At 57.9% G+C, this 27,009-nt stretch overlaps 2 protein-coding genes across 3 annotated transcripts in view; both read left to right on the forward strand.

Moving 5' to 3' along the window:
* MOV10L1 (Mov10 like RISC complex RNA helicase 1) overlaps positions 1-18,225 on the forward strand; it is a 54,904-nt gene extending 36,679 nt beyond the window's left edge. The window contains exons 16-27 of the mRNA XM_055142793.1: positions 6,125-6,212; positions 6,540-6,718; positions 7,932-8,078; positions 9,150-9,271; positions 10,950-11,049; positions 11,524-11,688; positions 12,634-12,807; positions 16,230-16,379; positions 16,852-16,959; positions 17,637-17,774; positions 17,854-17,945; positions 18,067-18,225. Coding sequence (XP_054998768.1) covers positions 6,125-6,212; positions 6,540-6,718; positions 7,932-8,078; positions 9,150-9,271; positions 10,950-11,049; positions 11,524-11,688; positions 12,634-12,807; positions 16,230-16,379; positions 16,852-16,959; positions 17,637-17,774; positions 17,854-17,945; positions 18,067-18,076 — 1,473 coding nt within the window. The 3' untranslated portion in view covers positions 18,077-18,225. The remainder of the gene's footprint in view (positions 1-6,124; positions 6,213-6,539; positions 6,719-7,931; positions 8,079-9,149; positions 9,272-10,949; positions 11,050-11,523; positions 11,689-12,633; positions 12,808-16,229; positions 16,380-16,851; positions 16,960-17,636; positions 17,775-17,853; positions 17,946-18,066) is intronic.
* Positions 18,226-20,144: 1,919 nt separating this feature from the next.
* Positions 20,145-26,761, forward strand: PANX2 (pannexin 2). 2 transcript variants are annotated; one of them, XM_055142412.1, is made up of 4 exons: positions 20,145-20,449; positions 22,458-22,514; positions 23,137-24,579; positions 24,826-26,761. In XM_055142412.1, exons 1-4 carry the CDS (start codon positions 20,224-20,226, stop codon positions 25,167-25,169), a joined length of 2,070 nt encoding a protein of 689 aa, XP_054998387.1. In that variant the 5' UTR covers positions 20,145-20,223; the 3' UTR covers positions 25,170-26,761. The 2 variants fall into 2 exon arrangements, with proteins under 2 accessions (XP_054998387.1, XP_004610637.1); XM_004610580.2 differs by lacking the exon at positions 22,458-22,514 and having other exon boundaries at positions 20,146-20,449.
* Positions 26,762-27,009: the final 248 nt, after the last annotated feature.

Consider the following 27,009-nt stretch of genomic DNA (forward strand, 5'->3'; position numbering starts at 1 on the left):
AAAAAAAATACCTTAATATTTAGGAACCCCTTTCACCATTAGTAGCCTCTCTTGAAACACTGCTTTAAAACGCCTAAACAGTCTTGGAAATTTTTATAAAGGAAACACCGAAAGATTGATCAGAATCATTTGCTTTGTATTTTGTGTCTGGTCTGCCCTGAAAGCAGGACGGTCCTCCTGGAGCAGAGCCAGTGCCTCTTTCTCCTGGTCTCTCACCCCCTCGTCTCAGTGACAGTCTGAGACCCTGGCTCCAGGGCAGGAGATGTGCTCTGGGGGATTTGGCTGGGTGGTGGGCCAGCTCCTGACTGGTTGAATCTTGCATAGGGTGGGGGCTCCTGAGCACTGCTCAGTGAGGCGGGGGGACATCAGTGATCGCAGATCCAGTTGTGCCTGCCAGATGGTAGGGTTGGGGGCCACTGGGGCATACGCAGCACTGCTCAGGGACCTAGAGTTGTTGGGAGCAAACCCGGGACTGTAGGTGTTCCAGGCATGTGCTCTTGCCCCTCGAGCTAGCTCACCAGTCTTGGTGTGTTTTTGGTGTTTTTTGGGGGGTGGCCACACTTGGAGGTACACAGGGGCTGCTCCCAGTTCTGTGCGTGGGGGACAGTATGATGCTGGGAATCAAAATCGGGCCTCCTGCATGCAGAACATGCTATGCTGTCCAGCTCTGAGTCTTGATTTTTATTTTTGATTTGCCAAGCAGTGCTCAGGAGACCAGGAGGTTCCCCTGACAGTCCTCAGCCAGCTGGGCTGTGGGTTTATCTGAGGGTCCAGGATTAAATTGGTGCTGAGACCTGAAGTGCTGGGATAACCCAGGCCCCTCTGGTGGTGCTTAGGGCCACCAGAACCTCATTGGGCAGTGCTTGGGGTCTCCAAGGCTATACCTGGAGGTGCTCCTGGAACCATGTGGTGCCGGGAATCTATTCAGGGTTGGCCACATGTTTCCTTGCCTTGAACACTCTCCAGCCCCAGGATTGTAATAGGTCTGAATTATCTAGGTTGCTGGTAAGCACTCGGCCATTCCACCTATCAGTCATGGTGAAACTACTGAGATTGGATTTTATCTTTTAACTAAAATACTTAAAAAGAGAGAGAGATTAATGGAAAGAAAAAAGAGTTTGATGATTACTAGCCTTTGCTAATGATAGCTTGACCACTTCCTGAGGAAAGGAAGCCGTGGGTGAGTCATAGCTGCCCCACTTGAAAGTTTCCAGTCCAGGGGGCAGAATGGGGCCCCCAGCCCCATGGTCTAGCGGAGGAGACAGTGCTTGGTGTGTTTTCAGGCAGTGTTTACTACTGGAGAGCGGAGGAGAGTGTCTTTCTAGGGCCTACAAGAGCCCTCCCCCTTCCCTTTTGTCCTTCCAGCTGAGCACTCCCACTCCATGTGCACTCAGGAGGGAGAAGAGGTCTGAGAAAGAATCCAGGGAGCGCAGGAGTCCTGAGTGCCCACAGCCAAGTAGGATGCCCTCGTGACACACTGGGTGGCTCGGAGGTGTCTTCCGTGCTTCTTGCACAGTTAGCCCAGGTTGCTGCCCTCTGAGGAGCATGGGTGTGTCCCAGAGTTCAAGGATGGTTTTGGAGGCATAAAAGTATAGCACTCAGGATGGAGAGCTAGTACAGGAGTTAGGTGTTTGCTTGAATGCAGCCAACTTGGTTTGACCCCCTAAACTGCATCGATGGTCCCCCGACCATCGCCAGGAGTGATCTTTGAGCACCTGAATGTGGCCCCCTCAAAAAAGAATACAGCACTCACCAAGGTGTAAGTTCACTGGTGTGTAGCAAAGACTGCATGGAAACAACTTAGTCCCGAATAAAACAGTTCCGTTTACTGAAAGTGATGCCCGCCTCCCCACCATTCACAGTGGCCCAGTTCACAGACACAGATGCTCGGCGGTCGTTGTAACTACACTTATGGAACTGAAGAAGACAGGGAGGAAGGACTGCCTGAGCACACTGAGGGGCAATGGGAGAGATAGAAACGACTGACTTTAGACATAAGTAAATCCACGTCTATAAGGGAATTTCAGAACTCACAGAAGACCATATGCTACAGTAGAATAGTCATGAAAACATTTCAATAGAAGCTAAGCAAAAAGGGAAAAAGGGCTGACCCTGGGTTCTCTCAGCACCACCAGGCCCAGGAACCTTCAGACCTACACAGTCAAGCCAAGTGCTGTGAGTCGTCCCCATCTCCTCTGAGCACTGCTTTGGAGCCGGTGAGCTGTGGGCGTGTAAACTGGTGTAGCTACTCTGGAGTATAGTAGGACTAGGGCGATGGCTCAGAGAGCGTCAGGACATGCTGTGAGCAGGGAGCCCAGGCTTCACTCCTGGCACTGCACGGTCCCCCAAACACCCCTGTAGTAGCCGTTCCCCCAGGCTGCTGGTCCCAGGCAGTGCTGCTCTCAGGTGGTCCTGCCTCGGCCCTTGGCGATGGGCCCCAGCTTGAGCCTGAGCGGACATATGTGAATTTGAGGATGGAATCTAAGAATGAAGACAGTTGGCGTTACAGGACAGGGGTCATGGTACTTGCCTGGCACGTGGCCAACCTCACTTTGATCCTTGGCACCACTAGGAGTGATCCCTGAGCACATCTGGCCTTGAGAGTATTTCCCCACAGCTCATGAGGCAGACATCGCCTCAAGGGTGATAGGAGCCTGAAATGGGAAGTCTAAGACCAGCACTGAAAGAGGCTCTCATCTCCTTCAGTTAGGCAGCGGGGTTAGACTTGGCAGGCTTTTGATCCATGAAGAAAAGATTGAGCGTTTCTTTTTAATGAAAAATACTTACAATAAGGGAAGTTAAATACAGACTCCCCCATTCCCCAAAAATACTTCAGGGCAGAGTGATAGTTCCATAGCTGAGCATATGTTTTACATGAAGGAACCTGGGTTTGACCCCAGCACTGCAGGGAGTGACCCTGAGCCACCAGACCAGAGTTTCATTGGATGTGGCCCCACAGAAAAATTACCATACAAAGATACATGGTTAAAGGGCCATGTTGTGTTTGTTGTTTTTGAGCTACACCTACCTGTGCTCAGGGGCCACTTCTGATCAGTGCTCGGGAATCAAATTCAGGACTCCTGCCTGCACAGCATGCACTCTAGCCTACTGATCTGTCTCTTGAGCCACCAAAGGCACTCTGGTTCAGGTAACTTCCCGTCTGATCAGTCTTGCTGCTTTCTTTTCAGAAAGGTGATCACGCAACAGTCTGCCTTTAAGCCAACTGAGGCTATACTGGTTTAACCAGTGAAAAGACAGCTGACAAGTGAATATTATTCCTAACTCACATTGTGGATAAAGGACTTGTATCTAGAACACATAGTAAGAAAGTGGGGTTGGAGATGGCTCATGGGCTGCAGCACTTGCTCTTCATGCAGGACTCTAAGTTTTTTTAATTTTATTTTTATTTTGGGTTTTTTTAAAAACTATTTTTATAGTTATTTACAATAACAAAACATTCAATTTTCCAACACCGATCTCACCACCATTATGCCTTCCCACCACCATATTTTGAATTTTTCCACCCTGACCCCCAAAGCCTACCCCCAAAGCAGGGCCTAAATAATTTATTTTGTATTGCTTGTTATGAATAATCTGCTAAAAATGATCCCCAAAAGTTTCCTAAGAGAAAGGTGTATGAAAATTGTTATATTTCACCCTGGAGCCAGTAAGCCCTTATATAAGAGACTGCTAACATGTTAAAGGTTGAGCCTTGGGGCTGGAGCAATAGCACAGTGGGTAGGGCGTTTGCCTTGCACGCGGCTGACCCAGGTTCGATTCCCAGCATCTCATATAGTCCCCTGAGCACCGCCAGGGGTGATTCCTGGCGGTAATTTTTTTTAAAAATTAAAATTTTTTTAAAAAACTGCTGGTGACTTTGGGGCCCAGAGGCATATCTGCAGCATGTTGCTGTCATGTTACTTTCTTCCAAGGGATTTATTTGAGTCTCGGAATAGGAGCTGAAGTTTTGACTTTTGGCACTTCGTGGTTCTCTGGATTGTGAGTCTCTGGATCATGGCCAATAATGAGCTTAGATGGTGCCAGAGTCAGTTGTGGGCATGACTGCCAGGCTCCTGGAAGCATTCCGTGTGAGCCTGGAGATTTTGGTCACAGAACTCGCATACCTGGGTATTTTAGCAGATCTTGTCATGGGTGAGGATCATCCAGTCTGTGGAGATCAGCCATGAACATGGCGGCAGTTGAGTTCTGGAGGTTTTTGGCTGCCAGGGCTCTGTTGGGGCAGGTGGAGGGACTCACCCACCCCCCTCCATGTTGCCCCTGACGAGACAGCCTGGCATGGGGTCCAGAGGCATCTCTGCAGAGTTGCTCTCCTGTTGCTTTCTTCCAAGAGATTTGAGTCTCTGGATAGGAGCCTGAGTTTTGACTTTTGGCACTGTGTGGTTCCCTGAGCACCCTCAGGAGTGACCTCCAACCCCCAAAACGAGCCCTTCCCCAAAAGTTAGAAATGGACTAAATATTTGAACAGTTATCATACTCAAGAATATGTACAAATTATTGCAGTGGTACAGTGGGTAGAAGGTTTACTCTGTATGTGGCTGACCCAGGTTTGATCCCTCACAGCCCACATGGTCCCCCAAGCCCACCAAGATTGATCTCTCACTGCACAGCCAGGAGTAAGCCCTGAACACTACTGGGTGTTGCCCCTCAGCAAAAAAAAAAAAGTTTAAAGAAATGGTGTTGGGGCTGGAGCGATAGCACAGTGGGTAGGGCGTTTGCCTTGCATGCGGCCGACCCAGGTTCGATTCCCAGCATCCCATATGGTCCCCTGAGCACCGCCAAGAGTAATTCCTGAGTGCAGAGCCAGGCGTACCCCTGTGCATCACCAGGTATGACCCAAAAAAAGAAAAAACAGACTCTTTTAATTAATAAATAAACAAAGAAATAATAAATGGTATCCCCGCCCATGAAAACATAGCAGCTTAAATCTTTTGTCTTTTGGGTTTGGTCCATACCTGGAGATGCTCAGGGGTTATCCTTTGCTCTGTACTCAGGAATTGCTTCTGTGCTCTGGGGACCATTTGAGGTGCTGAAGATTGAACCCAGGTTGGCCATGTGCAAGGCATATGTCCCACCTGCTGTACTGTTGCTCCAGCCCAGGAAGCTTAGTGTTAAAATTACAGAGTTTAAGGTTGACCACATACAGGGATGGGGAACCAATATTGAGGATACACGTGGTGGAGGTTGCAGCTCAGCACAGGATCATGTGCTTCACATGAGTGAGGCTCTGGGTCTTCTGGCACATATACATACACAGGGAAGGTGCATGTATATTTCAGTACAAGCTCATGCCCTAGAGAAGTGAGAACATACGAAGATCTCCACAAAATCTTATACATAGATGTTCACAGTTTTGTTTGTAACAGCCAGAAACTGTCAACAACCCAGTGTCCAGAAGGTGTGATGTGTCCTCATAGCAGAGTGACAGTCGTCATTTGGAAAGGTGCACAGTGTGGGTGAGTCTCAGTCACACCGAGTAAGAGGACAGCCCCAGAGAGCACTTGCCTTATAACTCACTGATCTGACTTTTCAGAACATGTGAGCCAGTCTGGTGACAGGAGGGAATGATTGCACAGGTGCTCAGGAACACTTGTGGCTTGACTGTGGGATTTGTCTATTGAATGATGATGGTTTCATGGTTGTGTACCTGATTATAAATGTGCCGACTTGTGTTGTCTGTCCATTATGCTCTGTAAAATGACAGAGGGGAGGCTGGTCTGTACTAAAAGCTGTGAAAATTGTATAAATTATGGGTGATGTGTATAAAATATTGAATGTGGGACTTCTAGTGCAGCGATGTTCCTTTTGGAATGAGTCCTCTGAAAATAGTGACATGGTTGCCCATAGATTGCAGAGTAACGGGAGACTGAGAGACAGTTCCAGTTCATCCAGGCAGACTCAGTCCTGCTTCCCACAGACAGAATCCCCTTACAGGGGGTTCAGATGCAGGGACACACTGCCACTTGGAAGGCTTGTGAGGGTCTGCAGAGGGTGTGCCTGTGGCCTGCAGAACTGTAGGGTGCTGGCGGGTGTCCTTACTTACTCTGTTAAGGCTGTGCAAGCACATAGCTCCTCCCTAATCTCTGTTCTGCTTGGTCGCTTCTAGACCAGGAAAGCCGTGAAGGACCCAGCTAACCCTGCCGCGCAGGAGAGGTGGGCTGGCGCCCAGGACACGCCGGGGCTCAGTAATCTGGGTGCGTATTTGCGGGCCTGGGCGGAAGCGCGCTCACTGACACTGCCTGGAGAGCCGGCCCTCCTGGGACTCAGTCACGCTGGAGGCCAAGTGCAGGCGTCTTCTGAGGACATGAAGGCTGGCATGCGTGTGTGCTGTGGGTCCCCCTCGTGTTGCCTGGCCCACATGTGTGTGCTCCTAGCCAGGTTCCCTTAAGGAGGCCTGGGCAGACCCTCATGCTGCTGTTCCAGTGCCATGTGGCTGTGTCCTAGCCCTCACGCTGGGCCGGTGCTCTCCAGCAGGTAAGAGGCGTTTGGTCGCCTAGCTGACACTGCTTCTCTTGACACAGTCCACGAACCACAGATCCCAAAAGCCCGAGACAAGGAATTCTTCAATCCAGTGCTCAATGAAAACCAGAAGTTGGCAATTAGAAGAATTCTGAGTGGGGACTGCCGCCCTCTCCCGTATATTCTTTTTGGGCCTCCTGGAACAGGGAAGACGGTGACCATCATAGAGGCAGTGTTACAGGTAACAATGGCTGCAGCTCTGCTGTGTGTCATCAGCCGCAGGATTCCATGTCTGAACTGTGGGATCTGCACTGGAAAGAACTTGAAAATCAGGTTATTTCTAGTTGAAATAGTTTTGTGTTTATGTAAAACTTTAAAAATTCACTACAGGGACTGGAGAGAGTGTAGTGTGTTAGCACTTGTCTTGCACGCTGTGGCCAACCCAGATTCCATCCCAGCATCCCATGTGAACCTCCAGGCCTGCCAGGAGTGATCCCTGAGCATAGAGCACAACCATGAGAAAGCCCCGAGTGCCTCCAGGTGTGGCCCCCAGACAAAAATGAATTTTTTAAATAGTAAAATAAAAATTGGGCTGGAGCAGTAGGGTGTTTGCCTTGCGTGCGGCCGACCCGGGTTCGATTCCCAGCATCCCATATGGTCCCCTGAGCACCACCAGGGGTGATTCCTGAGTGCAGAGCCAGGAGTATCCCCTGAGCATTGCCAGGTGTGACCCAAAAAGCAAGAAAAAAGAAGTAAAATAAAAATTTACTTCATCTGTTTAAAAATGACCATTTTTGGAATAGTAAACATACCCACCTTCTCTCTTTTTTTTTTTTTTCAGAAAAAACATTTTCTTTATTATAACTTAGTGTCTACAGAATTTTTTGGTATCTTTATATTTGAAATAGAGTTTGGGAAGATTGTGCTTAGTAGGGTTTAGGATTCAGATCACCAGATGCACATAAGGCATCCTTCTGGCTCTGTACATATGTTCAAGGGGTGAGATTCCCTGCCTTGGAGGGTGGTTCAGGGTCCTGGAGAACTTGGTACCATTTGGTACCATCTATTTGCATCTTGTTGGGAAAGGCCAGCAAAGGTTGGATCGTGTGTTTTGTTTGTTTGTTTGTTTGCTTTTTGGGTCACACCCGGCGATGCACAGGGGTTCCTCCTGGCTCTGCACTCAGGAATTACTCCTGGTGGTGCTCAGGGGACCATATGGGATGCTGGGAATCGAACCTGGGTTGGCCGAGTGCAAGGCAGACGCCCTCCCCGCTGTGCTATCGCTCCAGCCCCATGAATCTGTGGTTTTGCTTGGACAGTGTCTCCGGAAGAGAGATGCGGGTGTCTGCCCAATGACTGCGTCTGTGCCGTACGCACATGTGTATTGGCATTGTGTGCCGTGTACTCATGTGGGATGCCGCATCACTGTTCTTCCTCACTGTGTCCCGCTGCAGGTGCACTCCGCTCTGCCCGACAGCCGGGTGCTGGTGTGTGCGCCGTCCAACAGTGCTGCGGATCTCGTGTGTTTGCGCCTGCACGAGAGCCAGGTGCTGAGGCCGGGCACCATGGTTCGGGTGAATGCCACCTGCAGGTTTGAGGAGGTGAGGACGGGAAGCTCCCAGCAGGCTGACCAGGTCAGGGGGCATCACACAGCCCTGCCTTTAAAACGGCTCTCCTGGTTCTCGGGAGTGCTGGTCTCCTTCCTGAGTGCCGGCGTAAGTTGGCTTCATTCAGTCTCAGTGGCCCTGTCCCACTGTTCCCAGATGTTTTATTTCCCTGAGTTCTTTTTATTGGTTTGCTTTAAATATCATTTAAGAAATAGCATGTCTTGCTAATAGAGTAAAGTATTTCTTAGCAAAATTCATCTAGAAAATGTATCAAGTGGCTGAAGAGAAGGTGCAGCAGGTAGAGTGACCAAGGTAGCCTTGCATGTGACGAACCCGGGTCCTGTCTCTGGAATCCTCTCTGGTTGCCCTGATCCTTGCCAGGAGTAATTCCTAAGTGCAGAACCAGGAATAATCCTTTGAGCATCATCAGGTATGGCCTAAAAGTGAAAAAAGAAAAGAAAAAATTACGTATCAGGTTTCCAGAAAAAAAAAATCTACAGGCTTGTGTATTATATTCAGGGCTCTACAATCTGAAAAACGTGAGCCAAATTTATATGAAACAAAGCATTTGGTTTCATGGGAAAAAAATCATTATTACATAAACATAGCAGAGGTAAGAACAGGATGAGGTGGTCTTTCAGAGTGAGTACTTTTTGAGTGGGTTTGTTTAAAGAAGTGCTTGATGACCTAAAGGGAGGGGCGCTTGCCTTGCATGCAGCCAACCCAGGTTTGATCTCCATCATCCCATTATGGTCCTGAGCACCTTCAGGAAAAATTCCTGAGTGCAGAGCCAGGAGAAACCCCTGAACATCACTGGGTGTAGCCAAAAAAACAAAAGAGTAAAGGGATTTGCCATAAAGGGATTGTACTAGAGCAATAGTACAGTGGACACGGAGCTTGCCTTGCACATGGCTGACTGGGGTTAGATCCCCAGTACCCCGTGTTCCCCTCAGTCCCCACCAGCTGTGCTTCCTGAGCGCAGAACCAGGAGTAATCCCTGAGCACTGCCAGGGGTAGCCCAAAATCCAAAAACTAAAGAAAGTAAAGGGATCTTTTTTTTCTCAGACAATCATTGAAGCCATCAAGCCTTACTGCAAAGACGGAGAGGACATCTGGAAAGCCTCACGCTTCAGGATCATCATCACAACCTGCAGTAGCGCGGGCCTCTTCTACCAGATCGGCGTGAGGTGAGAACTCAGCATGGGTGGGGTGTGGGCACCCATGTGGGCACAGGCGATATTGTGGAAGGGCAATACTTGAATGGCCAGGGATGGCTTTTCTGGGAGACCTCAGAAATGCGAGAAATCCAGCAGTGGGAAGACAGGCAACTTGGACTAGCATTTCTTTCAGAAAATCCGGAGGACAGAGAGCCCCGGGCCTGAGTGTATGTTGTGGTTTGGCAGTGCTCAGGGAACGCGGTGGTCACTCTCAGGGATACTCAACCTGGCAGTAACGACTTCTCGGGCCTGGTGGTGCAAGGGGCCAACCCAGTCGTGTTTAGGGGACCATGTGGTGCTGGGGATCTCACTTGGGGCCTCAAGTGTGCTGGGAATACACTTCAGCCTTTTAAGCTCTTTCCTCAGCACCCCAGCTGTGTTGCCAAGAACTGCGAGATGGCCAAGGCAGATACACCGATGCATAGAGCAGTGTTCTTCAACCTTTTCACACCTGGGTCCAGCTCTGCTTACTGGACCACAGACTAGCAGTTGCATAAGCACTGGCAGACCTCTGGCTTCAACATTTCTACACTTGTGACTTGCAGTAGTCCTTGGACCAGCTGTTGGAGAGCACTGACTAGAACAGCTGCCTTGCAAGGGGTGCTCATGAGTTCAAATCCCTCGAATTCTACACACACTGAATCACTCACACATACATACAGTGTGCCAGGATGGGAGGCTCATCCTAGCACATACACACGCGCACACAGCCTAGGTGGGAGCCTTGTCACAGCACACACACATACACAATACACACAGCGGTAGGTGGGAGGCTCGTCACAGCACACACACGTGCATACACACACAGCCTCGGTGGGAGCCTTGTCACAGCACACACGTGCACACACACACACATACACAATACACACAGTGCTAGGTGGGAGGCTCGTCACAGCACACACACGTGCGTACACACACAGCCTTGGTGGGAGCCTTGTCACAGCACACACGTGCATGTACACATGCACACACATACAGCACTAGGTGGGAGGCTCGTCACAGCACAAGTCGTCCATACACACAGCATAGGTAGGAGGCTTGTCACAGCACACACATCTGCGTACACACACATACATAGCCTAGGTGGGAGGCTCGCTACAGCACATGGGTGTGCACACGTGTGCGCACATACACACAGCCTAGGTGGGAGGCTTGTCCTTCGCAAGGTGGCTCTGTGACAACTGGCTGCTATCTTCTCTAGGGCAGCCTGGTGGGCTGGGAGCTTCATAACCTAGGCCCTGCCCCAGCCAGCTGCCTTGGGCTCTTAGTCACTGCCAGGTGGTGATGGCACCTGCCCAGGACCACACGCAGACTCCTGGGAGGAGTGCTGGCACCATGTTCCTGGGCCTCTAGGTCTTATGCGCACATGGACGGCTGACAGTGACATCTGTTCTCAGGTCCTGCCTGTCGTTCCCGCTGGGTGTCCTGTCTTCGGGCATGTTGATGTCCACAGTGCTGACAGAAATAGCCCCTGAGGGGCCGGGGTGATAGGACAGCAGGAGGGTATTTGCTGTGCATACGGCCAACCCAGGGTTCGTCCCTGGCACCCTGTATACGGTCTCGAGTGCACTGCAGCAGTTACCCCTGAACACTGCCTGGTGTGGGCCAAAAAGAGGAAAAAAGACTCTTGAGTTTATCTTCTCTCTAGAGTTGGACACTTCACACATGTGTTTGTGGATGAAGCAGGACAGGCAAGCGAGCCCGAGTGCCTCATTCCCCTGGGACTGATCTCGGATGTCAGCGGCCAGGTGAAGTGACATGTGTGCTCCTGTTTTCCTCCTTAGTCTCCCTAAGAGCAGCTGGGGCCTTGCCTTTGGTCCAAATGTGGGTCCTGGTTCCGCGGGGACAGAGGCTGAAACAGTGCAAGAGCGGGCCATAGCCCCGACAGCACCTTGGGCTCTGCACTCTCACATCCCTGTCCATCCTCCGGCTCGACGATTGTGGCCTGAAGGGGAGCGGGGCAGTGTAGCCCCCCTGTGTCAGGAGCTCAGCAGGTTCTCGAAGGGCCGAGGATAGGAGCAGGGGCACCCTGAGCCACGTCAGGAGGAGGCTGGACGGGACAGCACTGCCAGCTCCGGCAGGAGATACTGGACTCTCGGATCAGAGCTGGGTTTGGGGTTGTGGACACAGGACAATGTGCCTCTTCGTCCCTGCAGCTACCCCCGGCGGCATGGCCTTGACTCCCCAGCCGATGCTAGTGGAAGTGCTCTTTTGTGCTTCAGATTGTCCTTGCTGGAGATCCCATGCAGCTTGGCCCGGTCATTAAGTCCAGACTGGCCATGGCCTACGGGCTGAATGTCTCGATGTTGGAGAGGCTGATGTCTCGGCCGGCGTACCTGAGAGACGAGACCGCTTTTGGAGCTTGTGGCGCCTACAACCCACTGTTGGTAAGCTCCCATCCTGCACACACTGGGCTTCCGAGGCAAGAGAGCCCAGGCCTGGGCACAGAGGCCCTGTGGGGAACGGGTTCCAGGAGTCTGATGCCGCTGGCCGGGTGCCGTGTGGCCAGATAGAGTGCATGAGCAGGGGGCTCCGTATCCTCGTGGCGCACCACCCCCCCGCCCCCAGCCTTGGAGTTGCACTATCTAGGTGCTTGACACAGTGCAGGCTCTGGGGTGCCCGGCAGAGGGACTCTGGGCTGGGCCTTTGTTAAGGTGGCACAGAGCAGAGCTCTTTGTGCTCCTGCAGTGTTGGCAGTCAACAGTAGGATGGGAGACAGCTCTGGGGGCTCAGTACGTGGGCCCCTGAGCCCAGCTGGGAATAGCCGGACCCCTAAATCAAAGTCATGAACTTTGGAGAGATCAAGGGTGGGGTTGAGGCAGCCCTCACATGGTCTGGCCCTGCTCTCGGTCCCTTTCCCCACTGATAACAGAGTGAGGATGTGTGGAGGGGAGAGGAGAAGCCACGGGAGCTGAGCACTCTGGAGGGCAGCGCTGCAGGGGGGCAAGGAGGGAGGGGCAGGGGGCCCCAGCGGGCTCAGAAACAGTCAGAACCGGTGCTGCCTGAGGAGGCCCACAGCTTCCAGTGGACCCTGATGCTCAGTGAGCTGGGCCTAGGGGCAGCCCCACCGCTGGCCAAGAGGACGCCCAAGCCTTTGGCGCAGACTCAGCTGGCCAGCCCAGAGGGGTGTCAGCCGCCCGTCCCCGCCTGTTTCTAGCTGTGCTCCCAGGAGAGGGCCCACCCCGACTTCTCCCACTCCTGAGTAGGCCCTGGCTAGCATCAGGCACACCTCAGTGAAGGGGCAAACACACAGCCAGAGAGGGTGTGCGGAGAGGATGCTGCGGCTGTGTGGGGTGCGTGCCCGGTGTCGGCTGAGAGTGCTCGGCTTGCAGGTGACAAAGCTAGTGAAGAACTACAGGTCCCACTCGGCCCTGCTGGCCCTGCCGTCACGCCTCTTCTACCACCGTGAGCTCCAGGTCTGCGCAGACCCTGCTGTGGTGGCCTCCCTGCTGGGCTGGGAGAAGCTGCCCAAGAAAGGCTTCCCGCTCATCTTCCACGGCGTGAGGGTGAGCATGTGCGTGGGGCCCATGGGATGGGGAGATGGTGGGGGGGAGCCCATGCCTGGCTCATTTGCCGCAGGCACTGTCTCGACCTGAACCTTCCGGGCCTCAGTGTGGGGCCCTGGAGCACTCTGGGGGAGCCCTTCCTTAAAAAAAGACGAAGTAAGGCAGTTTTAAGACCTAGGTTAAAAATGACCTGAGAGGCTTCTTGCTGTGAAGGACTAGCCCTTGCCCACTTGGCCACTGAACACAGGCAGCTCAGGACTCTGCAGCCCAGCGGCAGCCTTGACCACCTGGAGGAGGCCACTGGCAGGTGCTGGGAGACAGGGAGGGGCAGCCCCAGGGCAGCAGTTTCTCAAGTCAGGGTCAGCGTGGGTGTCATGGTGTGAGGCTTCTGGTGGGAAGGGGTCAGAGGCCATCAGACCAAAGTGGTCACCTTAGGAATTTGGACCCCAGAGCACGAGCCAGCCTCCTCAAGTTCTTGCCAAGAATCCAGGGATGCCCCTGGACTGGTGCCCCCGTCCACTCTGCACTTCTGGCTGTGTGCCCACTGTCCTGGGTGCTGGATGGGTCTGACCGCAGCAGCATCCGACTCGGTGTCTGTGGCTGGGTAAAGGGGAGGTGTCTGCCCAGCAGTGATGGGTGGATTGAGGGGATAGAATTCCCAGGGTTTGCTTGGGGCATGACATGCCCCCCTCCCTGGTGGCTGGTGCTGCCCATCCCTGCCTGCTGGTCTCCTCCAGCAGCCTCCCTGAGTACCAGGAACATGGAGGGGGTCAGAGACCCTCCAACCCGATAAGGGGGAATGATCAGGTGACATAACAGCAGAGACAGCTATTGTTTCCCTTTAACTCCAGGTGTAAGGACATTTCGGTAACCTATTAGGTTCTGATGAAGAATTATTCCTGTTTTTTAAACTATTTTTATTTGGTGAAGGTGGGAGAGGAAAGGTCCCACCCAGTGGTGTTCAGAGCTTGCTTCTGGCTCTGTGCTTAGGGACACTCCTGGGGGTGGTTGGGGGGACCATACACATTGCCTGGGATCAAACAGGAGTAGATTGTGTACAAGGCACCTCAACCCTTCTACTGTACTCACTCTTCAGCTACTAAACTCTCCTTAATAATGCCGGGGCTGGGGCTGGAGCGATAGTACAGCGGGTAGGGCGTTTGCCTTGCACGCGGCCGACCCGGGTTCGATTCCCAGCATCCCATATGGTCCCCTGAGCACCGCCAGGGGTGATTCCTGAGTGCAGAGCCAGGAGTAACCCCCGTGCATTGCCGGGTGTGACCCAAAAAGAAAAATAATAAATACTGGGGCTGGAGCAATAGCACAGTGGGTAGGCATTTGCCTTGCAAGTAGCTGACCCGGGTTCGATTCCCAGCATCCCATTAGGGTCCCCCAAGCACCACCAGGAGTAATTCCTGAGTGCAGAGCCAGGAATAAACCCTGTGCATTGCCAGGTGTGAACCGAAAAGAAAAAAAAAAAAGTCATAGGACCAGAAAGATATATAGAGTGGAGGGCTTGGATCTGGCTGACCCTAGTTCCATCTCCAGCACCACATACAGTTCTCTGAGCACTGTCTGGAGTGACCCCTGAGTACCATCAATTGTAGCCCCAGAACGTAAAAATAACCCACTCCTCAAAACAATTAAAAAATGTGCTGTCGGTTTTGATTCTGAGGGCACAAAAAAAGTTCATGATTTCTCTTTTGGGGGACAAAATGGCTCCTCTCCTTATGAGTGCAAGGGCGCACGATCCCCAGTGCCACAGTGGTGCCTTCTACACAGAAGCCTGTGCCCGGCCACCGAGCTGCATCCAGCCCTGGTCCATGTGCGAGATGGACATTCCCCACACTGACACACGCATGCAACACATGCTGACACACGTGCCACAGACACGCTGATGCACAGACACATGCACACACTGACAGACGCACAACGCACACATACACGTTCAGTCTGTTCTCCTCTCCAGACTCTCGGGGGCTCCGCTGGTGGGAGGGTGGGCAGTGCCCTTCTCCAGCCTCGCCTTCAGTCCCTCGTGCACCAACACTTGCACCACTGCTCCTTGGGGCCTGGGTGCTCATGCTCTGCTCTCCTGCGTACTCATCTCTGTAGAGCACTGAGTCCCGTCCTAGCGGTGCCGCTGCCTCCTGCTTCCTTCTCTGCTTGCTGTCCCATGAGCTCTTGCTCTCGCTTGAGGCTGCCCCATGTGTGTCTGGCCTCTCCTTTTACCGGTGTCCTGGTCGAGTGTTGTGACTGATGAGTGAGTAGCCTGAGAGCTTGCACAGGGGGAAGGCACTCGCTTTGCGTGTGTGCAGCCCGCCCAGCCAGATGTCCTCTCCCAGCACACTGGTGGGTGGGCCCCAACCCTCCCACCCAGCTTGTAATGGAGAAGGGGTAAGCGAGAATGTTGGACAGCTGTAGAGATACCCTGAACACTGGGCTGGAGCATGTTGGAGCAGCAGAGACAGGGTGCTTACTTTGCACACGGCCAACCCAGGTTTGATCTGACACTCCATATGGTCCACTGGGCCCTGCCACTAGAGACTCCTGAGCACAGAACCAGGGGTCAGCCCTGAGCACCACCGGGAGTGGCCCAGAAACCAGGATCCTGAAAATTGATAGACCACGTCTTCGTGTGTTCACTTGCTTGATCATGGTAAGATATACATAGCATGAAAGCTGCTAGGCCCCCACTTCTCAGGACTGAGTTCAGCGGTGCCAAAGCCCCTGCTGTTTCCCAGCCAGTCTCAGACTGCATCCATCCACCCTCTGGTACCTACCCTCAGAACCTGTCCTCCCAGCCTTGGCCCTTGCAGCTGGCTTTCCCTGCCGTGTCCTCGGGCCCACCCAGGCTGCACAGGACAGAGTGCCCAGCCCTGCAGGCCCCGCTGTGCTGACCATTCCCTTCTGTTCGTGGTGCTGCAGGGGGCTTGCGTTGTGCTTTGCTGAATGTGCTGCTCAGGACGCGGACAGGCCCCTCCTGGAGCCTCGCTGCCACTGTGGGTGGCGGTGCTCTGCCTTCCTCTTGCACCCAGCTTGCACAGCAGCTGCGCCATTTCCCAGTCCTGCTGCACTTGCTGTGAGGTGGGACAGCAGCCCCTCACGGGGTTGTGCATCTCCTCACGACTGGTGATGAAGGACTGCATGTCAGCTGCTGACTGGCTGGCTGAGAGCCAGCCCAACCCCAGGCCTTGGGGACATGGTGGGGGTGCTCTGCATAGAGCCATCTGCGGGCATGTGACACCCGGGCTTTGGCTCAGGGCCTCTCCTTTACCTTGCCTGGGCTCTGTGCGCCTACCCCCAGCGTGTCTTGTTGGCCCCTGACCCGGACTGGCCAGGCCAGTCCTTCCTGTCCCTGTGGCCGAGGCTTTCTTCACGCACTGCTGGTGTCTGACTGCTGCTGCCTCTTTCCTTTCCACCAGGGCAACGAAGCCCGGGAGGGGAGAAGCCCCTCGTGGTTCAACGCGGCCGAAGCTGTCCAGGTCATGCGCTACTGCTGCCTGCTGGCCAGGAGCCTCTCCAGCCCAGTGCCGGCCAACAGCATCGGCGTGATCACACCCTACCGGAAACAGGTGCAGCCCCACGCGGGGTCACCCCAGCCCCGACACACGCCCCATGCTGGTCCTCCCGCGGAAGCTTCTCCTCCGCCCAGATGTGTCCTGGTGGGGCAGGAAACAGTCCTCGTGGACCGTCACCTCCTCCCCGTGGTCCCCAACCTGAAGTCGGGTTTCAGGTGTAATCACTTCCGATTTCATGAAAATGGTTTGACACTGAACATTGCATGTTGGTCAGTATTTTCCTTATGCTCCAAAACAAGAAATGATCAGATTTCTGAGATTTCTTCAATTTTTTTTTTGTTTGTTTGGTGGAGGGGGCCACTCCTAGCAGTGCTCAGGGTTTCCTCCTGGCTCTGTGCTCAGGGACTGTCACTCCTGGCAGGCTCTGGGGGTTGAACCTGGGTCGGCCATGTGCAGTCAAGCACCTTACCTGTGTACTATCACTTTGGCCCAATTTTTTTTTTTATCTTTTTTATCTAACTTGTAGGTGGAGAAGATCAGAATTCTTCTGCGAAATGTTGATCTGATGGACATCAAGGTCGGCTCTGTCGAAGAGTTCCAGGGGCAGGAGTACCTGGTGATCATCATCTCCACTGTAGGTCCCTGTGCTTGGAGAGGGTGTGCTTGGGGGCGCCCAGGTGCTCAGGTGGGAAACGGCAGAAATGAGTGACACAGCAGGCTTTCCCGGGCAACCTCCCCATGCCCCAGGCCTCAACTCCGGCAGTGACCAGAGGGAGTTCCTTTTCCTTGGGGGACACACCTGGCAGTGCTCAGGGGTTACTCCTGGCTTTGCACTCAGGTTCTGGGGGAGCCTGTGGGAGACGACCCGCCCCGCTGGCTGTGTGCAAGCAGAGACCGTATCTGCTGTGCCATCTCCAGCCCCTTGGGGAGTTCTCGAAAAGGAAGAGTAGACAGCAGCAGGAGGAAGGAACCCTAGAGGAAACGGTGACTGTGCTGGAGGGACGGGTTGTGGGAGAGAGGCGGCCTCGAGTGTCAGCAGAGAAGGGACTGGAAGAGCAGCTGTGGGAGGTGCCGTGGGAAGGAGGCGCCCACGGCAGTGCTGCCCAGAGGGAGCTCAGTCACCGCTCAACACAACCCATTGTTTCTGTAGTAGAGTCCGTGTTCGCTGTAGTCACGTGAGAAAACGGCAGAAGGAAAGGACCGCTTGGAGTCCTGTGCAGCCCACGTGGTGGAGGGGTGACCCGCTGTGGACAGGAGCTCCCGCTGCCTTATTCTCAGTAATCATAACAGCCGAAACTTGGTGTGTTTTAGGTGAGGTCAAATGAAGATAGATTTGAAGATGACAGATACTTTTTGGGTTTCTTGTCCAACTCAAAGAGATTCAATGTTGCCATCACCAGACCCAAAGCCTTGCTGATCGTGCTAGGAAACCCCCATGTTCTCGTCAGAGTGAGTCGGGGGGCCCTGGGGTGCTAGGGAGGGGGCAGCAGGATGAAGGGCAGTGCTCTAAGGCTAGCTGTGTCCCCAGGACCCCTGCTTTGGGGCATTGCTGGAGTACAGCATCACCAACGGCGTCTACACTGGGTGCAACCTGCCTCCGGAGCTGCAGACCCTGCAGAAGTGAGTGGGGCCTGGGCCGGGGCCACTGGAGGGAGCCTCTGTCCAGCACCCTCCTGACAGTGCTCCGGAGGGAAGCAGTGTCTGGGGAAGCCTGATGTGCTATCCCTTTCCTTCCCATCAGCTGTGACTAATCCTGTCCCCCACTGCCCAAGATGGACCGGAGCGGCGCTGTCCAGAGCCCTGTTGGTGAGGAGCACTTGTTCTCTGAGCCATGGGCAAGAGTGTGGGGGCCGGGGCCGCTGGCGGGAGCCGCCCTGCAGTGAGCACCACCCTCAGAGGAATAAACACGGACTGGGATGCCCAGTGTGGCTCTCCACTTGAACTGCGCCAGGCGTGTGGGACGTGGATCTGCTTTCACAGCCTCTGACCCCAGGAGCCAGCGCTCACCGCCCCCGTGTCTGGGCTGGGGCCCTGCCTACGTAGGCCTGTGCCCGAACCACTGCCTGTCCCCTCTGGCCCCGAGGGCCCCATGTACCCACTTCTGGGACAGGCTGGACGTCCTCACACATGTGCGTGCTCCAGGTGGGGGTCACACCAGCTCTCCCTTGGGGAGTTGGGTGTCACCAGTGTTTAAAGTGAGCAGAGTGGTTTTCTGCAGAGGTGCTGGCGACACCTTCCAGTCCAGGGAGAGGAGTGGCCACCCAGCACTGAGCCCTTGGAAGGCGGGCTGGGGGCGGGGGAAGGCCCCGTGGTGGCTGTCCCCTGCCCAGTCCCACAGCCCCACCCATGTCCGGAGCTCTGAGGCCTGGGCATGATGCACAGACACTGGCCTGCCAGCTACGGGCACTACCCCTCACAAGTCACTGCACCACCGTGCCAGGCGTGTGGGAGGTGGATCTGCATCCTGGGCCGGAGTCCACCAATACAGTGGGGTGCTTGGGAGTCCAGGACATCGCTGCCTCTCCTCCGGGGTGCTCTCTGGGCGGCAGTGGGGGCCAGGCCTAAGGCTGGGGCCCCAGGACTTAGCTCTGCGGAACCTCTGTCATGCCCAGCCTCCTCTGTAGTGGACAGCAGCAGCTCGGCCTTCCCAGAGGGCACCAGATGACAGGTTCCAGAGCAGCCCTGAGGTCTCTGGGTCACCAGGGGGCCAGTAAACGGGGTGTCGTTCAGAGACAGGACCCACAGAGACCTTTACAGAGATCATCTTTATTGTGGGGCTGCCACCCCCATGGGGCTCATGAGCCCAGGGCCACTGCCGCATCCTTGGAAGACTCGGTCCCACACACAGACCGCCACATTCCTGGCCAAGAAACCCTTTTCACTCCAGCCCTGGTGGCTGGAGTTAGGCCCTGTTGGGACGCGCAGGGCGTGCTGCGTGGTGCAGATGGCCGCCACCCTGGCCAGCCACCACCAAGGGCTCAGGATTCTGTCTCTGGGAACTTGACTGGGCCCTGAAGTGTGTATGGGAAAGTCAGAAGCACACTGCCCAGTGACGGCCCCCGGGCCAGGGCTGATGGCTCCAGCTCAGGTGCTTGCCCATGGCGCCGGGATGAGCCTCTTCTCGGGGTGCGGATGGCCGCACCTCCGACGCGGGAGGCCACACAAGAGGGGCATTAAGGAGGGTCTGATGACCCAGAAGTAAAGGCAGAGGGAGTGGAGGAGGCGCCCCCCAGCCCCGCCTCTCGGGGGTTCTCGGAGGGCTGGGAGCCGAGCAGCAGGTGTGGCCCCAGGAGGACCCGGCTCTGGACTCCCCCGCCCCCCCAGGTGTGGGGTCCCTCGCGCCGGCCGGCCTGAGCCGGGGAGGGGGCCCCGCGGGCGGGCGCGCTGCGGGGGCGCCCGGGACCCGGCTCGGAGGGCGCGGGGCGGCCGCGTGGGCCGGGCCGGAGCCGCCGGCGGCAGGGCGCGCTCGGGCGGGCGCGGGCGGGGCCGGCGGGAACCCGGGCTCCGCGCGCCCCCCACCCCGCGCCGCGGAGCCCAGACGCGCCTAATTCCCCTGGTTTAAGTCTTTTTGCAAAGTCATCGCCCGCGCCGCATCTGCGTGGCGGGGGGGGGGCGGGGTGGGGGCGGAGCCTCGCCGCCGAGCCGCCGCAGGTAAACAGCCCCCTCCCCGCGGCGGGAGCGGGGCCCGGCCCCAGCAGCGACCCCGCGCGCCGCCCCCGCGGGGGTCCCGTCGCCGCCCCCGCCCGCCCGCCCGCCCGCCGCGGAGCTCGCCGGGGCCGGGCCAGGGCTGCAGCCGAGCGGGGGCGGCGGCGGCCCCTGCGCCCGCGCGCGCCCGCCCGGGCCGACCCCTGCCCGCCGGCGCCCCGCCCCGCGCCCCCCGGGCCGGCCCGCGCCCCCCATGCACCACCTCCTGGAGCCGTCCGCGGACATGGCGACGGCGCTGCTGGCGGGCGAGAAGCTGCGCGAGCTCATCCTGCCCGGCGCGCAGGACGACAAGGCGGGCGCGCTGGCCGCGCTGCTGCTGCAGCTGAAGCTGGAGCTGCCCTTCGACCGCGTGGTTACCATCGGCACCGTGCTGGTGCCCATCCTGCTGGTCACGCTGGTGTTCACCAAGAACTTCGCAGGTGAGGGCGCGGCCCGGCCGGGGCGGGCTCTGGCCGCGGAGGGTGTGGTCTGGGCCGGGGGCGCGGGCGCGGCCTCCCCGCCTTCCGGGGGTCGCTGTCCGGTGCGCCCCGCGGGCCCGGGGGCTGCCGGAACGCGCGCCGGGCGGCGTAGCCTGCGGCCGCCCCTCCCAGGGGGCCCTCACCCAGGGCCGGGCACCCTCCGTCCAGACGGGGCCACGGCTGCAGCCCTGCAGGGCCGCCCGAGGGACACTCGGGTCTACCCGGGCCCAGAGCACGAGACCCGGAGGCCGCTCTGGCCGCGGCCGGCTGCCAGCCATGCTCACCGGGGACCCCTGAGGAGGCACGTCTGATCCCGGCCGCAGCACCTGCCTGTCCTGCACACACCGGCACGGGGACTCACACAGCTGCACGGGAATAGCACACACCTGCACGGGGACTCACCTGCGTGGGAATAGCACACTTCTGCACGGGGACTCAGCTGCACGGGAATAGCACACCTGCGCGGAAATAGCACACACCTGCACAGGCATAGCACACCTGCGCGGAAATAGCACACACCTGCACGGGCATAGCACACCTGCGCGGAAATAGCACACACCTGCACGGGGACTCACCTGCGTGGGAATAGCACACTTCTGCACCGGAACTCACACAGCTGCATGGGAATAGCACACCTGCGCGGAAATAGCACACACCTGAGTGGGACTCACACACCAGCACGAGAATTGCACACACCTTCACGGGAATAGCACACACCTGAATAGGACACACACCTGCACGAGAATAGCACACCTGCCCGGGAATAGCACACACCTGAGTGGGACTCACACACCTGCCCGAGAATAGCACACACCAGCACGGGAATAGAACACACCTGAGTGGGACTCACACACCTGCACAGGAATAGCACACACCTGAGTGAGACACACAGCACGGGAATAGCACACACCTGCACAGGGACTCACCTGCGCGGGATTAACACACCTGCATGGGGACTCACTTGCGTGGGAACAGCACACACCTGTGTGGGAATATCACACACTTGCACGGGGACTCACACCTGCATGCGAATATCACACACCTGCACAGGAGACATCATACACCTGCACAGGGACTCACACCTGCATGGGGATTAACCTGCAGGGGGACTCACACACCTGAATGTCGCGCACCCATACTGGGACAGCTGCAGTCCCAAGGACATGTTGGTCTGGGGGCTCTGGGCACCCACGTCTTATGGCTGTGGCAGGAGGGTGCTGAGCACCTTCCAGTGATCTCAGAACGGACCTTGCCAGGTTAGTGCCAGGCCCCAAGTGTTCTACCACATGCAAGGCCCAGGGCTTGGTCCTGGGCAGCCCTGCAGAGCCCAGATGCCGTGGGCGGCGCCTCTGAGCTCATGTACTGCGGGTGTGCCCGCAGCCTGGAGGCAGGTGTCTGGCGCAGCCAGCACACCCGAGGCACCCACAGGACCCTGCTGGCTGCAGCTCTGCAAGGGGCAAGACCCTCTCTGGGGGCTCAGGGAAGCAGCTTTAGCACCACCCCTTTCAAGGACTTACTTTGTTGGGGGCAATAGGGCCACACGCAGGGTGCTCCTGGCTCAGTGCTCGGAAACCACACAGTGCCAGCAACGTGCCAGGCCTGTGCTCGGCACGTCCACCGTCTCTGCAGGCCTGCCCTGTGGGGCTCCTGGGCTGCAGGGGGCAGGTGCTGGGGAGACGGCCCCACTCACACCAGCCCGGCTGCCTCCCTCGGCCACCTCCTGAGCACCTGGCCGGGTCTCCCCCACACCTGCAGTGTAGCCACAGGTTCCGAGCCCGAGTGGGGGCAGCCTCCTCCCCCCGCCCACATGGAGTCCAGGAAGAAGGGCCGTGGTCCCCCGAGGTGGGGGCCCTGTCCAGGCCTGGGGGGCCCGGAGCAGTCTTGATAGGGCCCCCTCTGTGAGAGCAGAGGGGACACCTTGCAGCCTGCACCGCTCTGCCCTGGCTCCCGCCCGCCTCTGTGCTCCCAGAAAGGACCCCACCTGCTGGCCAGGCCCCTCGTCCCCCCTCGAGCACAGTAGCTGCCGGTGAGTCTGTGGCTGTCCGGGCGGGGTGGTCGTGCGGCTGTGGGAGGTGGCAGGGACCTGGTGGGCACGTCGGGACCAGCAGCTCCCCTCCTGCTCCCCAGACAGAGGGACAGACGGCGCTTCCGCGCCTGCTGTCAGAGCCCCGGCACGGCTGCCGGCACAGAGCACCTGTGTCCGGGCAGGAGGCAGCGGGCCAAAATGTCCTGCAGAGCTGAGCCTCTGCCCCTGGCTCCGGGCACACACACGGGCTGGCCACACTGGGGACAGCAGGGCCTGTGGGCACAGTGCTGGCCCCTGGCCCCTTCTGTGTGCCTGGGCCATGCTGGTGGTCACAGCCTCAGAGACACGGTTGTGGGGGCCCTCACCGCTGTGGCCGCTGGTCACTGGCAGGGCATGGTGGGAGGGACGGCACCAAGCTCATAGATGCGGTTTGTCCTGCCATGTGGGAGACGCAGCCCCCAGCGGCCAGGGCCCCAGGTACAGCTGGCGTGCCACAGACTGGCTTCCCCTGCCTGCCTCAGCTTCCCCATGTAGGCACATCCCGGTGTCGGGGCGGGGATTGAGATTCAGGGTGCGAGGGCACAGGGCGGCAGGAGCCCAACCCCGTGTCCCCCGCCCGCAGAGGAACCCATCTACTGCTACACCCCGCACAACTTCACCCGCGACCAGGCGCTCTACGCTCGCGGCTACTGCTGGACGGAGCTGCGGGACGCACTGCCCGGCGTGGACGCCAGCCTGTGGCCGTCACTGTTTGAGCACAAGCTGCTGCCCTACTCGCTGCTGGCCTTCGCGGCCATCATGTACGTGCCCGCGCTGGGCTGGGAGTTCCTGGCCTCCACGCGCCTCACGTCCGAGCTCAACTTCCTGCTCCAGGAGATCGACAACTGCTACCACCGGGCGGCCGAGGGCCGCGCGCCCAAGATCGAGAAGCAGATCCAGTCAAAGGGCCCCGGCATCACGGAGCGCGAGAAGCGCGAGATCATCGAGAACGCCGAGAAGGAGAAGAGCCCCGAGCAGAACCTGTTCGAGAAGTACCTGGAGCGCCGCGGCCGCAGCAACTTCCTGGCCAAGCTGTACCTGGCGCGGCACCTGCTCATCCTGCTGCTCAGCGTGGCGCCCATCTCCTACCTGTGCACCTACTACGCCACGCAGAAGCAGAACGAGTTCACATGCGCGCTGGGCGAGGCCCCCGACGGGCCGGCGGGCGCGGCCGTGCGGGTCAGCTGCAAGCTGCCCTCGGTGCAGCTGCAGCGCATCGTGGCAGGCGTGGACATTGTCCTGCTCTGCTCCATGAACCTCATCATCCTCGTCAACCTCATCCACCTCTTCATCTTCCGCAAGAGCAACTTCATCTTCGACAAGCTGCACAAGGTGGGCATCAAGACGCGCCGGCAGTGGCGCCGCTCCCAGTTCTGCGACATCAACATCCTGGCCATGTTCTGCAACGAGAACCGGGACCACATCAAGTCACTGAACCGCCTGGACTTCATCACCAACGAGAGCGACCTCATGTACGACAACGTGGTGCGGCAGCTGCTGGCCGCCCTGGCGCAGTCCAACCACGACGCCACGCCCACGGTGCGCGACGCGGGCGTGCAGACGGTCGACCCCAGCGCCAACCCCGCCGAGCCCGACGGCTCTGCCGAGCCGCCCGTGGTCAAGCGGCCGCGCAAGAAGATGAAGTGGATCCCCAGCAGCAACCCGCTGCCCCAGCCCTTCAAGGAGCCGCTGGCCATCATGCGAGTGGAGAACAGCAAGGCCGACAAGCCCAAGCCCGTGCGCCGCAAGACTGCCACGGACACGCTCATCGCCCCGCTGCTGGACGCGGGCGCCCGGGCCGCGCACCACTACAAGGGTAGCAGCGGCAGCGACACGGCGGCCCCCTCTGGCGACAAGAAGCATGCCCGTCACTTCTCCCTGGACGTGCACCCCTACATCCTGGGCACCAAGAAGGCCAAGCCCGAGGCCGTGCCTGCCGCCCTGCCCACCTCCCGCAGCCAGGAGGGCAGTTTCCTGTCGCAGGCTGAGGAGTGCGCGCTGGGCCTGACCACGGCAGCCACCAAAGGTAGGTGCAGCCGCTGGCCAGCTCGACCCGGGAGGGGACCGCCCAGCCCTGTGGAGGGACGCCCCCACCCTCACCGGTCAGCAGACAGCTCCTGAGAGGTTGGGAAGGGAAGGAGCGGGGGAGGGGGGAGGGGGCAGGGGGCCCCACCCAGGGGATCCCAGCAGGACCCCAGGGGCCCGGGGCCGGGGGCAGGGGCAGGCTTGTGGGCGCGCGGGGGTGGGGTGCAGTGGCTGTGTTCTCCCGCAGACGCCCCCCTCCCCGAGAAGGAGGCCCTGTATCCAGCAGAGTCTGCCCTGGCCACGCTCCCTGCGGGGGCGCCCTTCCACGTCTGCTCCCCCGCCGCCGCCCCCACTACTGTCCCCCCGTCGCCCAGCAGCCTGGGCAGTGCCGACCCCCTCACCATCCTGAGCCGAAACGCCACCCACCCGCTGCTGCGCGTCAGCACGCTGTACGAGGCCCGCGAGGAGGAGGACGGGGCCCCGCGGGCCGCCCCCGAGGTGGGCAGCCTCATCGCCATCCCGCCGCCGCAGCAGATCCTCATCGCCACCTTCGATGAGCCCAGGACGGTCGTGAGCACCGTGGAGTTCTGAGGCCCCTGCATGCCGCGGCGTGCCCCGCCCCTCGCCCCCGTGCGTGGACACGGCCTCTGCTTCCCCAGCACCCCGCACCGGCCTCCCGTCCGCATGCCACGGGGCTCAGCGCCTCCCCACCCAGCCCCGGATGGCGCCTCGGGCACTGGGGTCGGGCTGTGGCGGGAGCCCCTGCCGCCCGCCCCAGCCGTGGCTGCAGTGAAGAGTTTATTTTTTTAGTCGATTCAGTCTTGGGTCCAGGATGCCGGCCTGGGGGGGACCAGGCTCTGGCAGGACAGCTCAGGTCTGAGCCTGGAAGGTATCTGGGGTGCTGGCAGCTCTGAGGGTCACACTCGGCCTCGCCCCTATGGGTGGGGGAGCCCTCGGGGGGGGGGCTGGTGTCCGCCCCCTGCCCACGGCCCACATACATGCACTTTCTCCCCTGCCCCAACAGACCTGTATTTTATTTTACTATGACTACTGTAACTAGAGAACATATTGGCTGTCAGGAGATGTGTGTGTGTGTGTGCGTGTGTGAGCGCCATGAGCCCGTGTGCACGGAGATGCCAGTGGCAGTAGGCAGTGTGTGTGAGAAGACCCCAGAGCAGGGTGAGTACGAGTATGTGTGCGAGCATACATGAGACAATTGCACACGTATGAGATGAGCATGTGAGTGGATGAGCACACGTGTGAGATGAGCGTGTGCATGTGTGTGAGTGGGTGAGCACACGTGAGACTGCATGTTTGTGAGTAGGTGAGAATACGTGTGAGAGGAGTATGCATATGCATGAGCGGGCATGTGTTGGGTGAGCATACATGTGAGACAAGAGTGCATGTGCATGAGTGGGTGAGCACATGTGTGAGGAGCGTGTGCATGTGCATGAGCAGGCATATGGGGTGAGCACACGTGAGACAAGAGTGCATTGTGCATGAGTGGGTGAGCACATGTGTGAGGAGCGTGTGCATGTGCATAAATGGGCAAGCACACATGTGAGAGGAGCATGTGCATGTGAGTAAATGGACAAGCACACGTGAGAGCATGTGCGCGAATGGGCAAGCTCACATGTGAGAGGTGTGTGTGCATGTAGGTGAGTAAGTGAGCAGTGTGAGGAGTGTGTGCATGTGTGTGAATGGGCGAGCACACATGTGAGGAGCGTGTGCATGTGTGTGAGTGGGTGAGCACAGTGTGAGGAGTGTGTACATGTGCATGAGTGGGCGAGCACGTGTGAGAGGAGTGTGTGCATGCGTGTGAATGGGCAAGCACACGTGTGAGGAGTGTGCATGTGCATGAGTGGGTGAGCACATGTGTGAGCGTGTGCATGTGCGTGAGTGGGCACGTGTGGGATGAGCATGCATGTGTGGGATGAGCGTGCATTTGTGCTGGCGCGTGTGAGCGGGCTTGTGTGAGACGAGCGTGGTGCCGGCATGTGAGGAGGGAAGGAGTCCAACGCAATAACCACGTTCCCCTTCCCTGGGCCCAAGTCCTGGTCCCAGGGCCCAGCCGCCGCCCGCGGGAGCCCAGGGCACTCGGCCCGCCCCCATTACCTCAGCCGCGGCGCCGTGACAGTGTTCACGAGGTAGCTCCGAGCAGATCAATAAATCGTATTCTGATACTGCCGTGTCCACGTCATCCCTGCAGCCCAGCTCCCCAGACCAGGCCCACCCTGGGGAAGAGCTGCCGGCGTGAGGCGGGACCGGGAGTCCTGGGGGTGGAGGCTGGTGCTGAGGGGTGGGCTGGGGCGGGCCGGGTTGCCCTGGAAGGTCACTTGGGGCTGTGCTTCGGGTGGGTCGTGGCACCTGCAGTGGTGCCAGGGGAAGTGGAGGAGCAAGACCCTGCACTCCCCGTGCTCCGGAGGGGTGG

Source organism: Sorex araneus, chromosome 6, assembly GCF_027595985.1.
Source record: "Sorex araneus isolate mSorAra2 chromosome 6, mSorAra2.pri, whole genome shotgun sequence".
In the NCBI taxonomy this organism is placed as follows: domain Eukaryota; kingdom Metazoa; phylum Chordata; class Mammalia; order Eulipotyphla; family Soricidae; genus Sorex; species Sorex araneus.

What these genes read in the sequence shown, in the direction of transcription:
- PANX2 (XM_055142412.1), top strand. Translation starts at nt 20,224, where the DNA reads ATGCACCACCTCCTGGAGCCGTCCGCGGACATGGCGACGGCGCTGCTG. An exon ending in GTTCACCAAGAACTTCGCAG is followed by an intron (nt 20,450 to 22,457) that starts GTGAGGGCGCGG and finishes CTGTGCTCCCAG; the next exon opens with AAAGGACCCCACCTGCTGGC. An exon ending in GACCACGGCAGCCACCAAAG is followed by an intron (nt 24,580 to 24,825) that starts GTAGGTGCAGCC and finishes GTTCTCCCGCAG; the next exon opens with ACGCCCCCCTCCCCGAGAAG.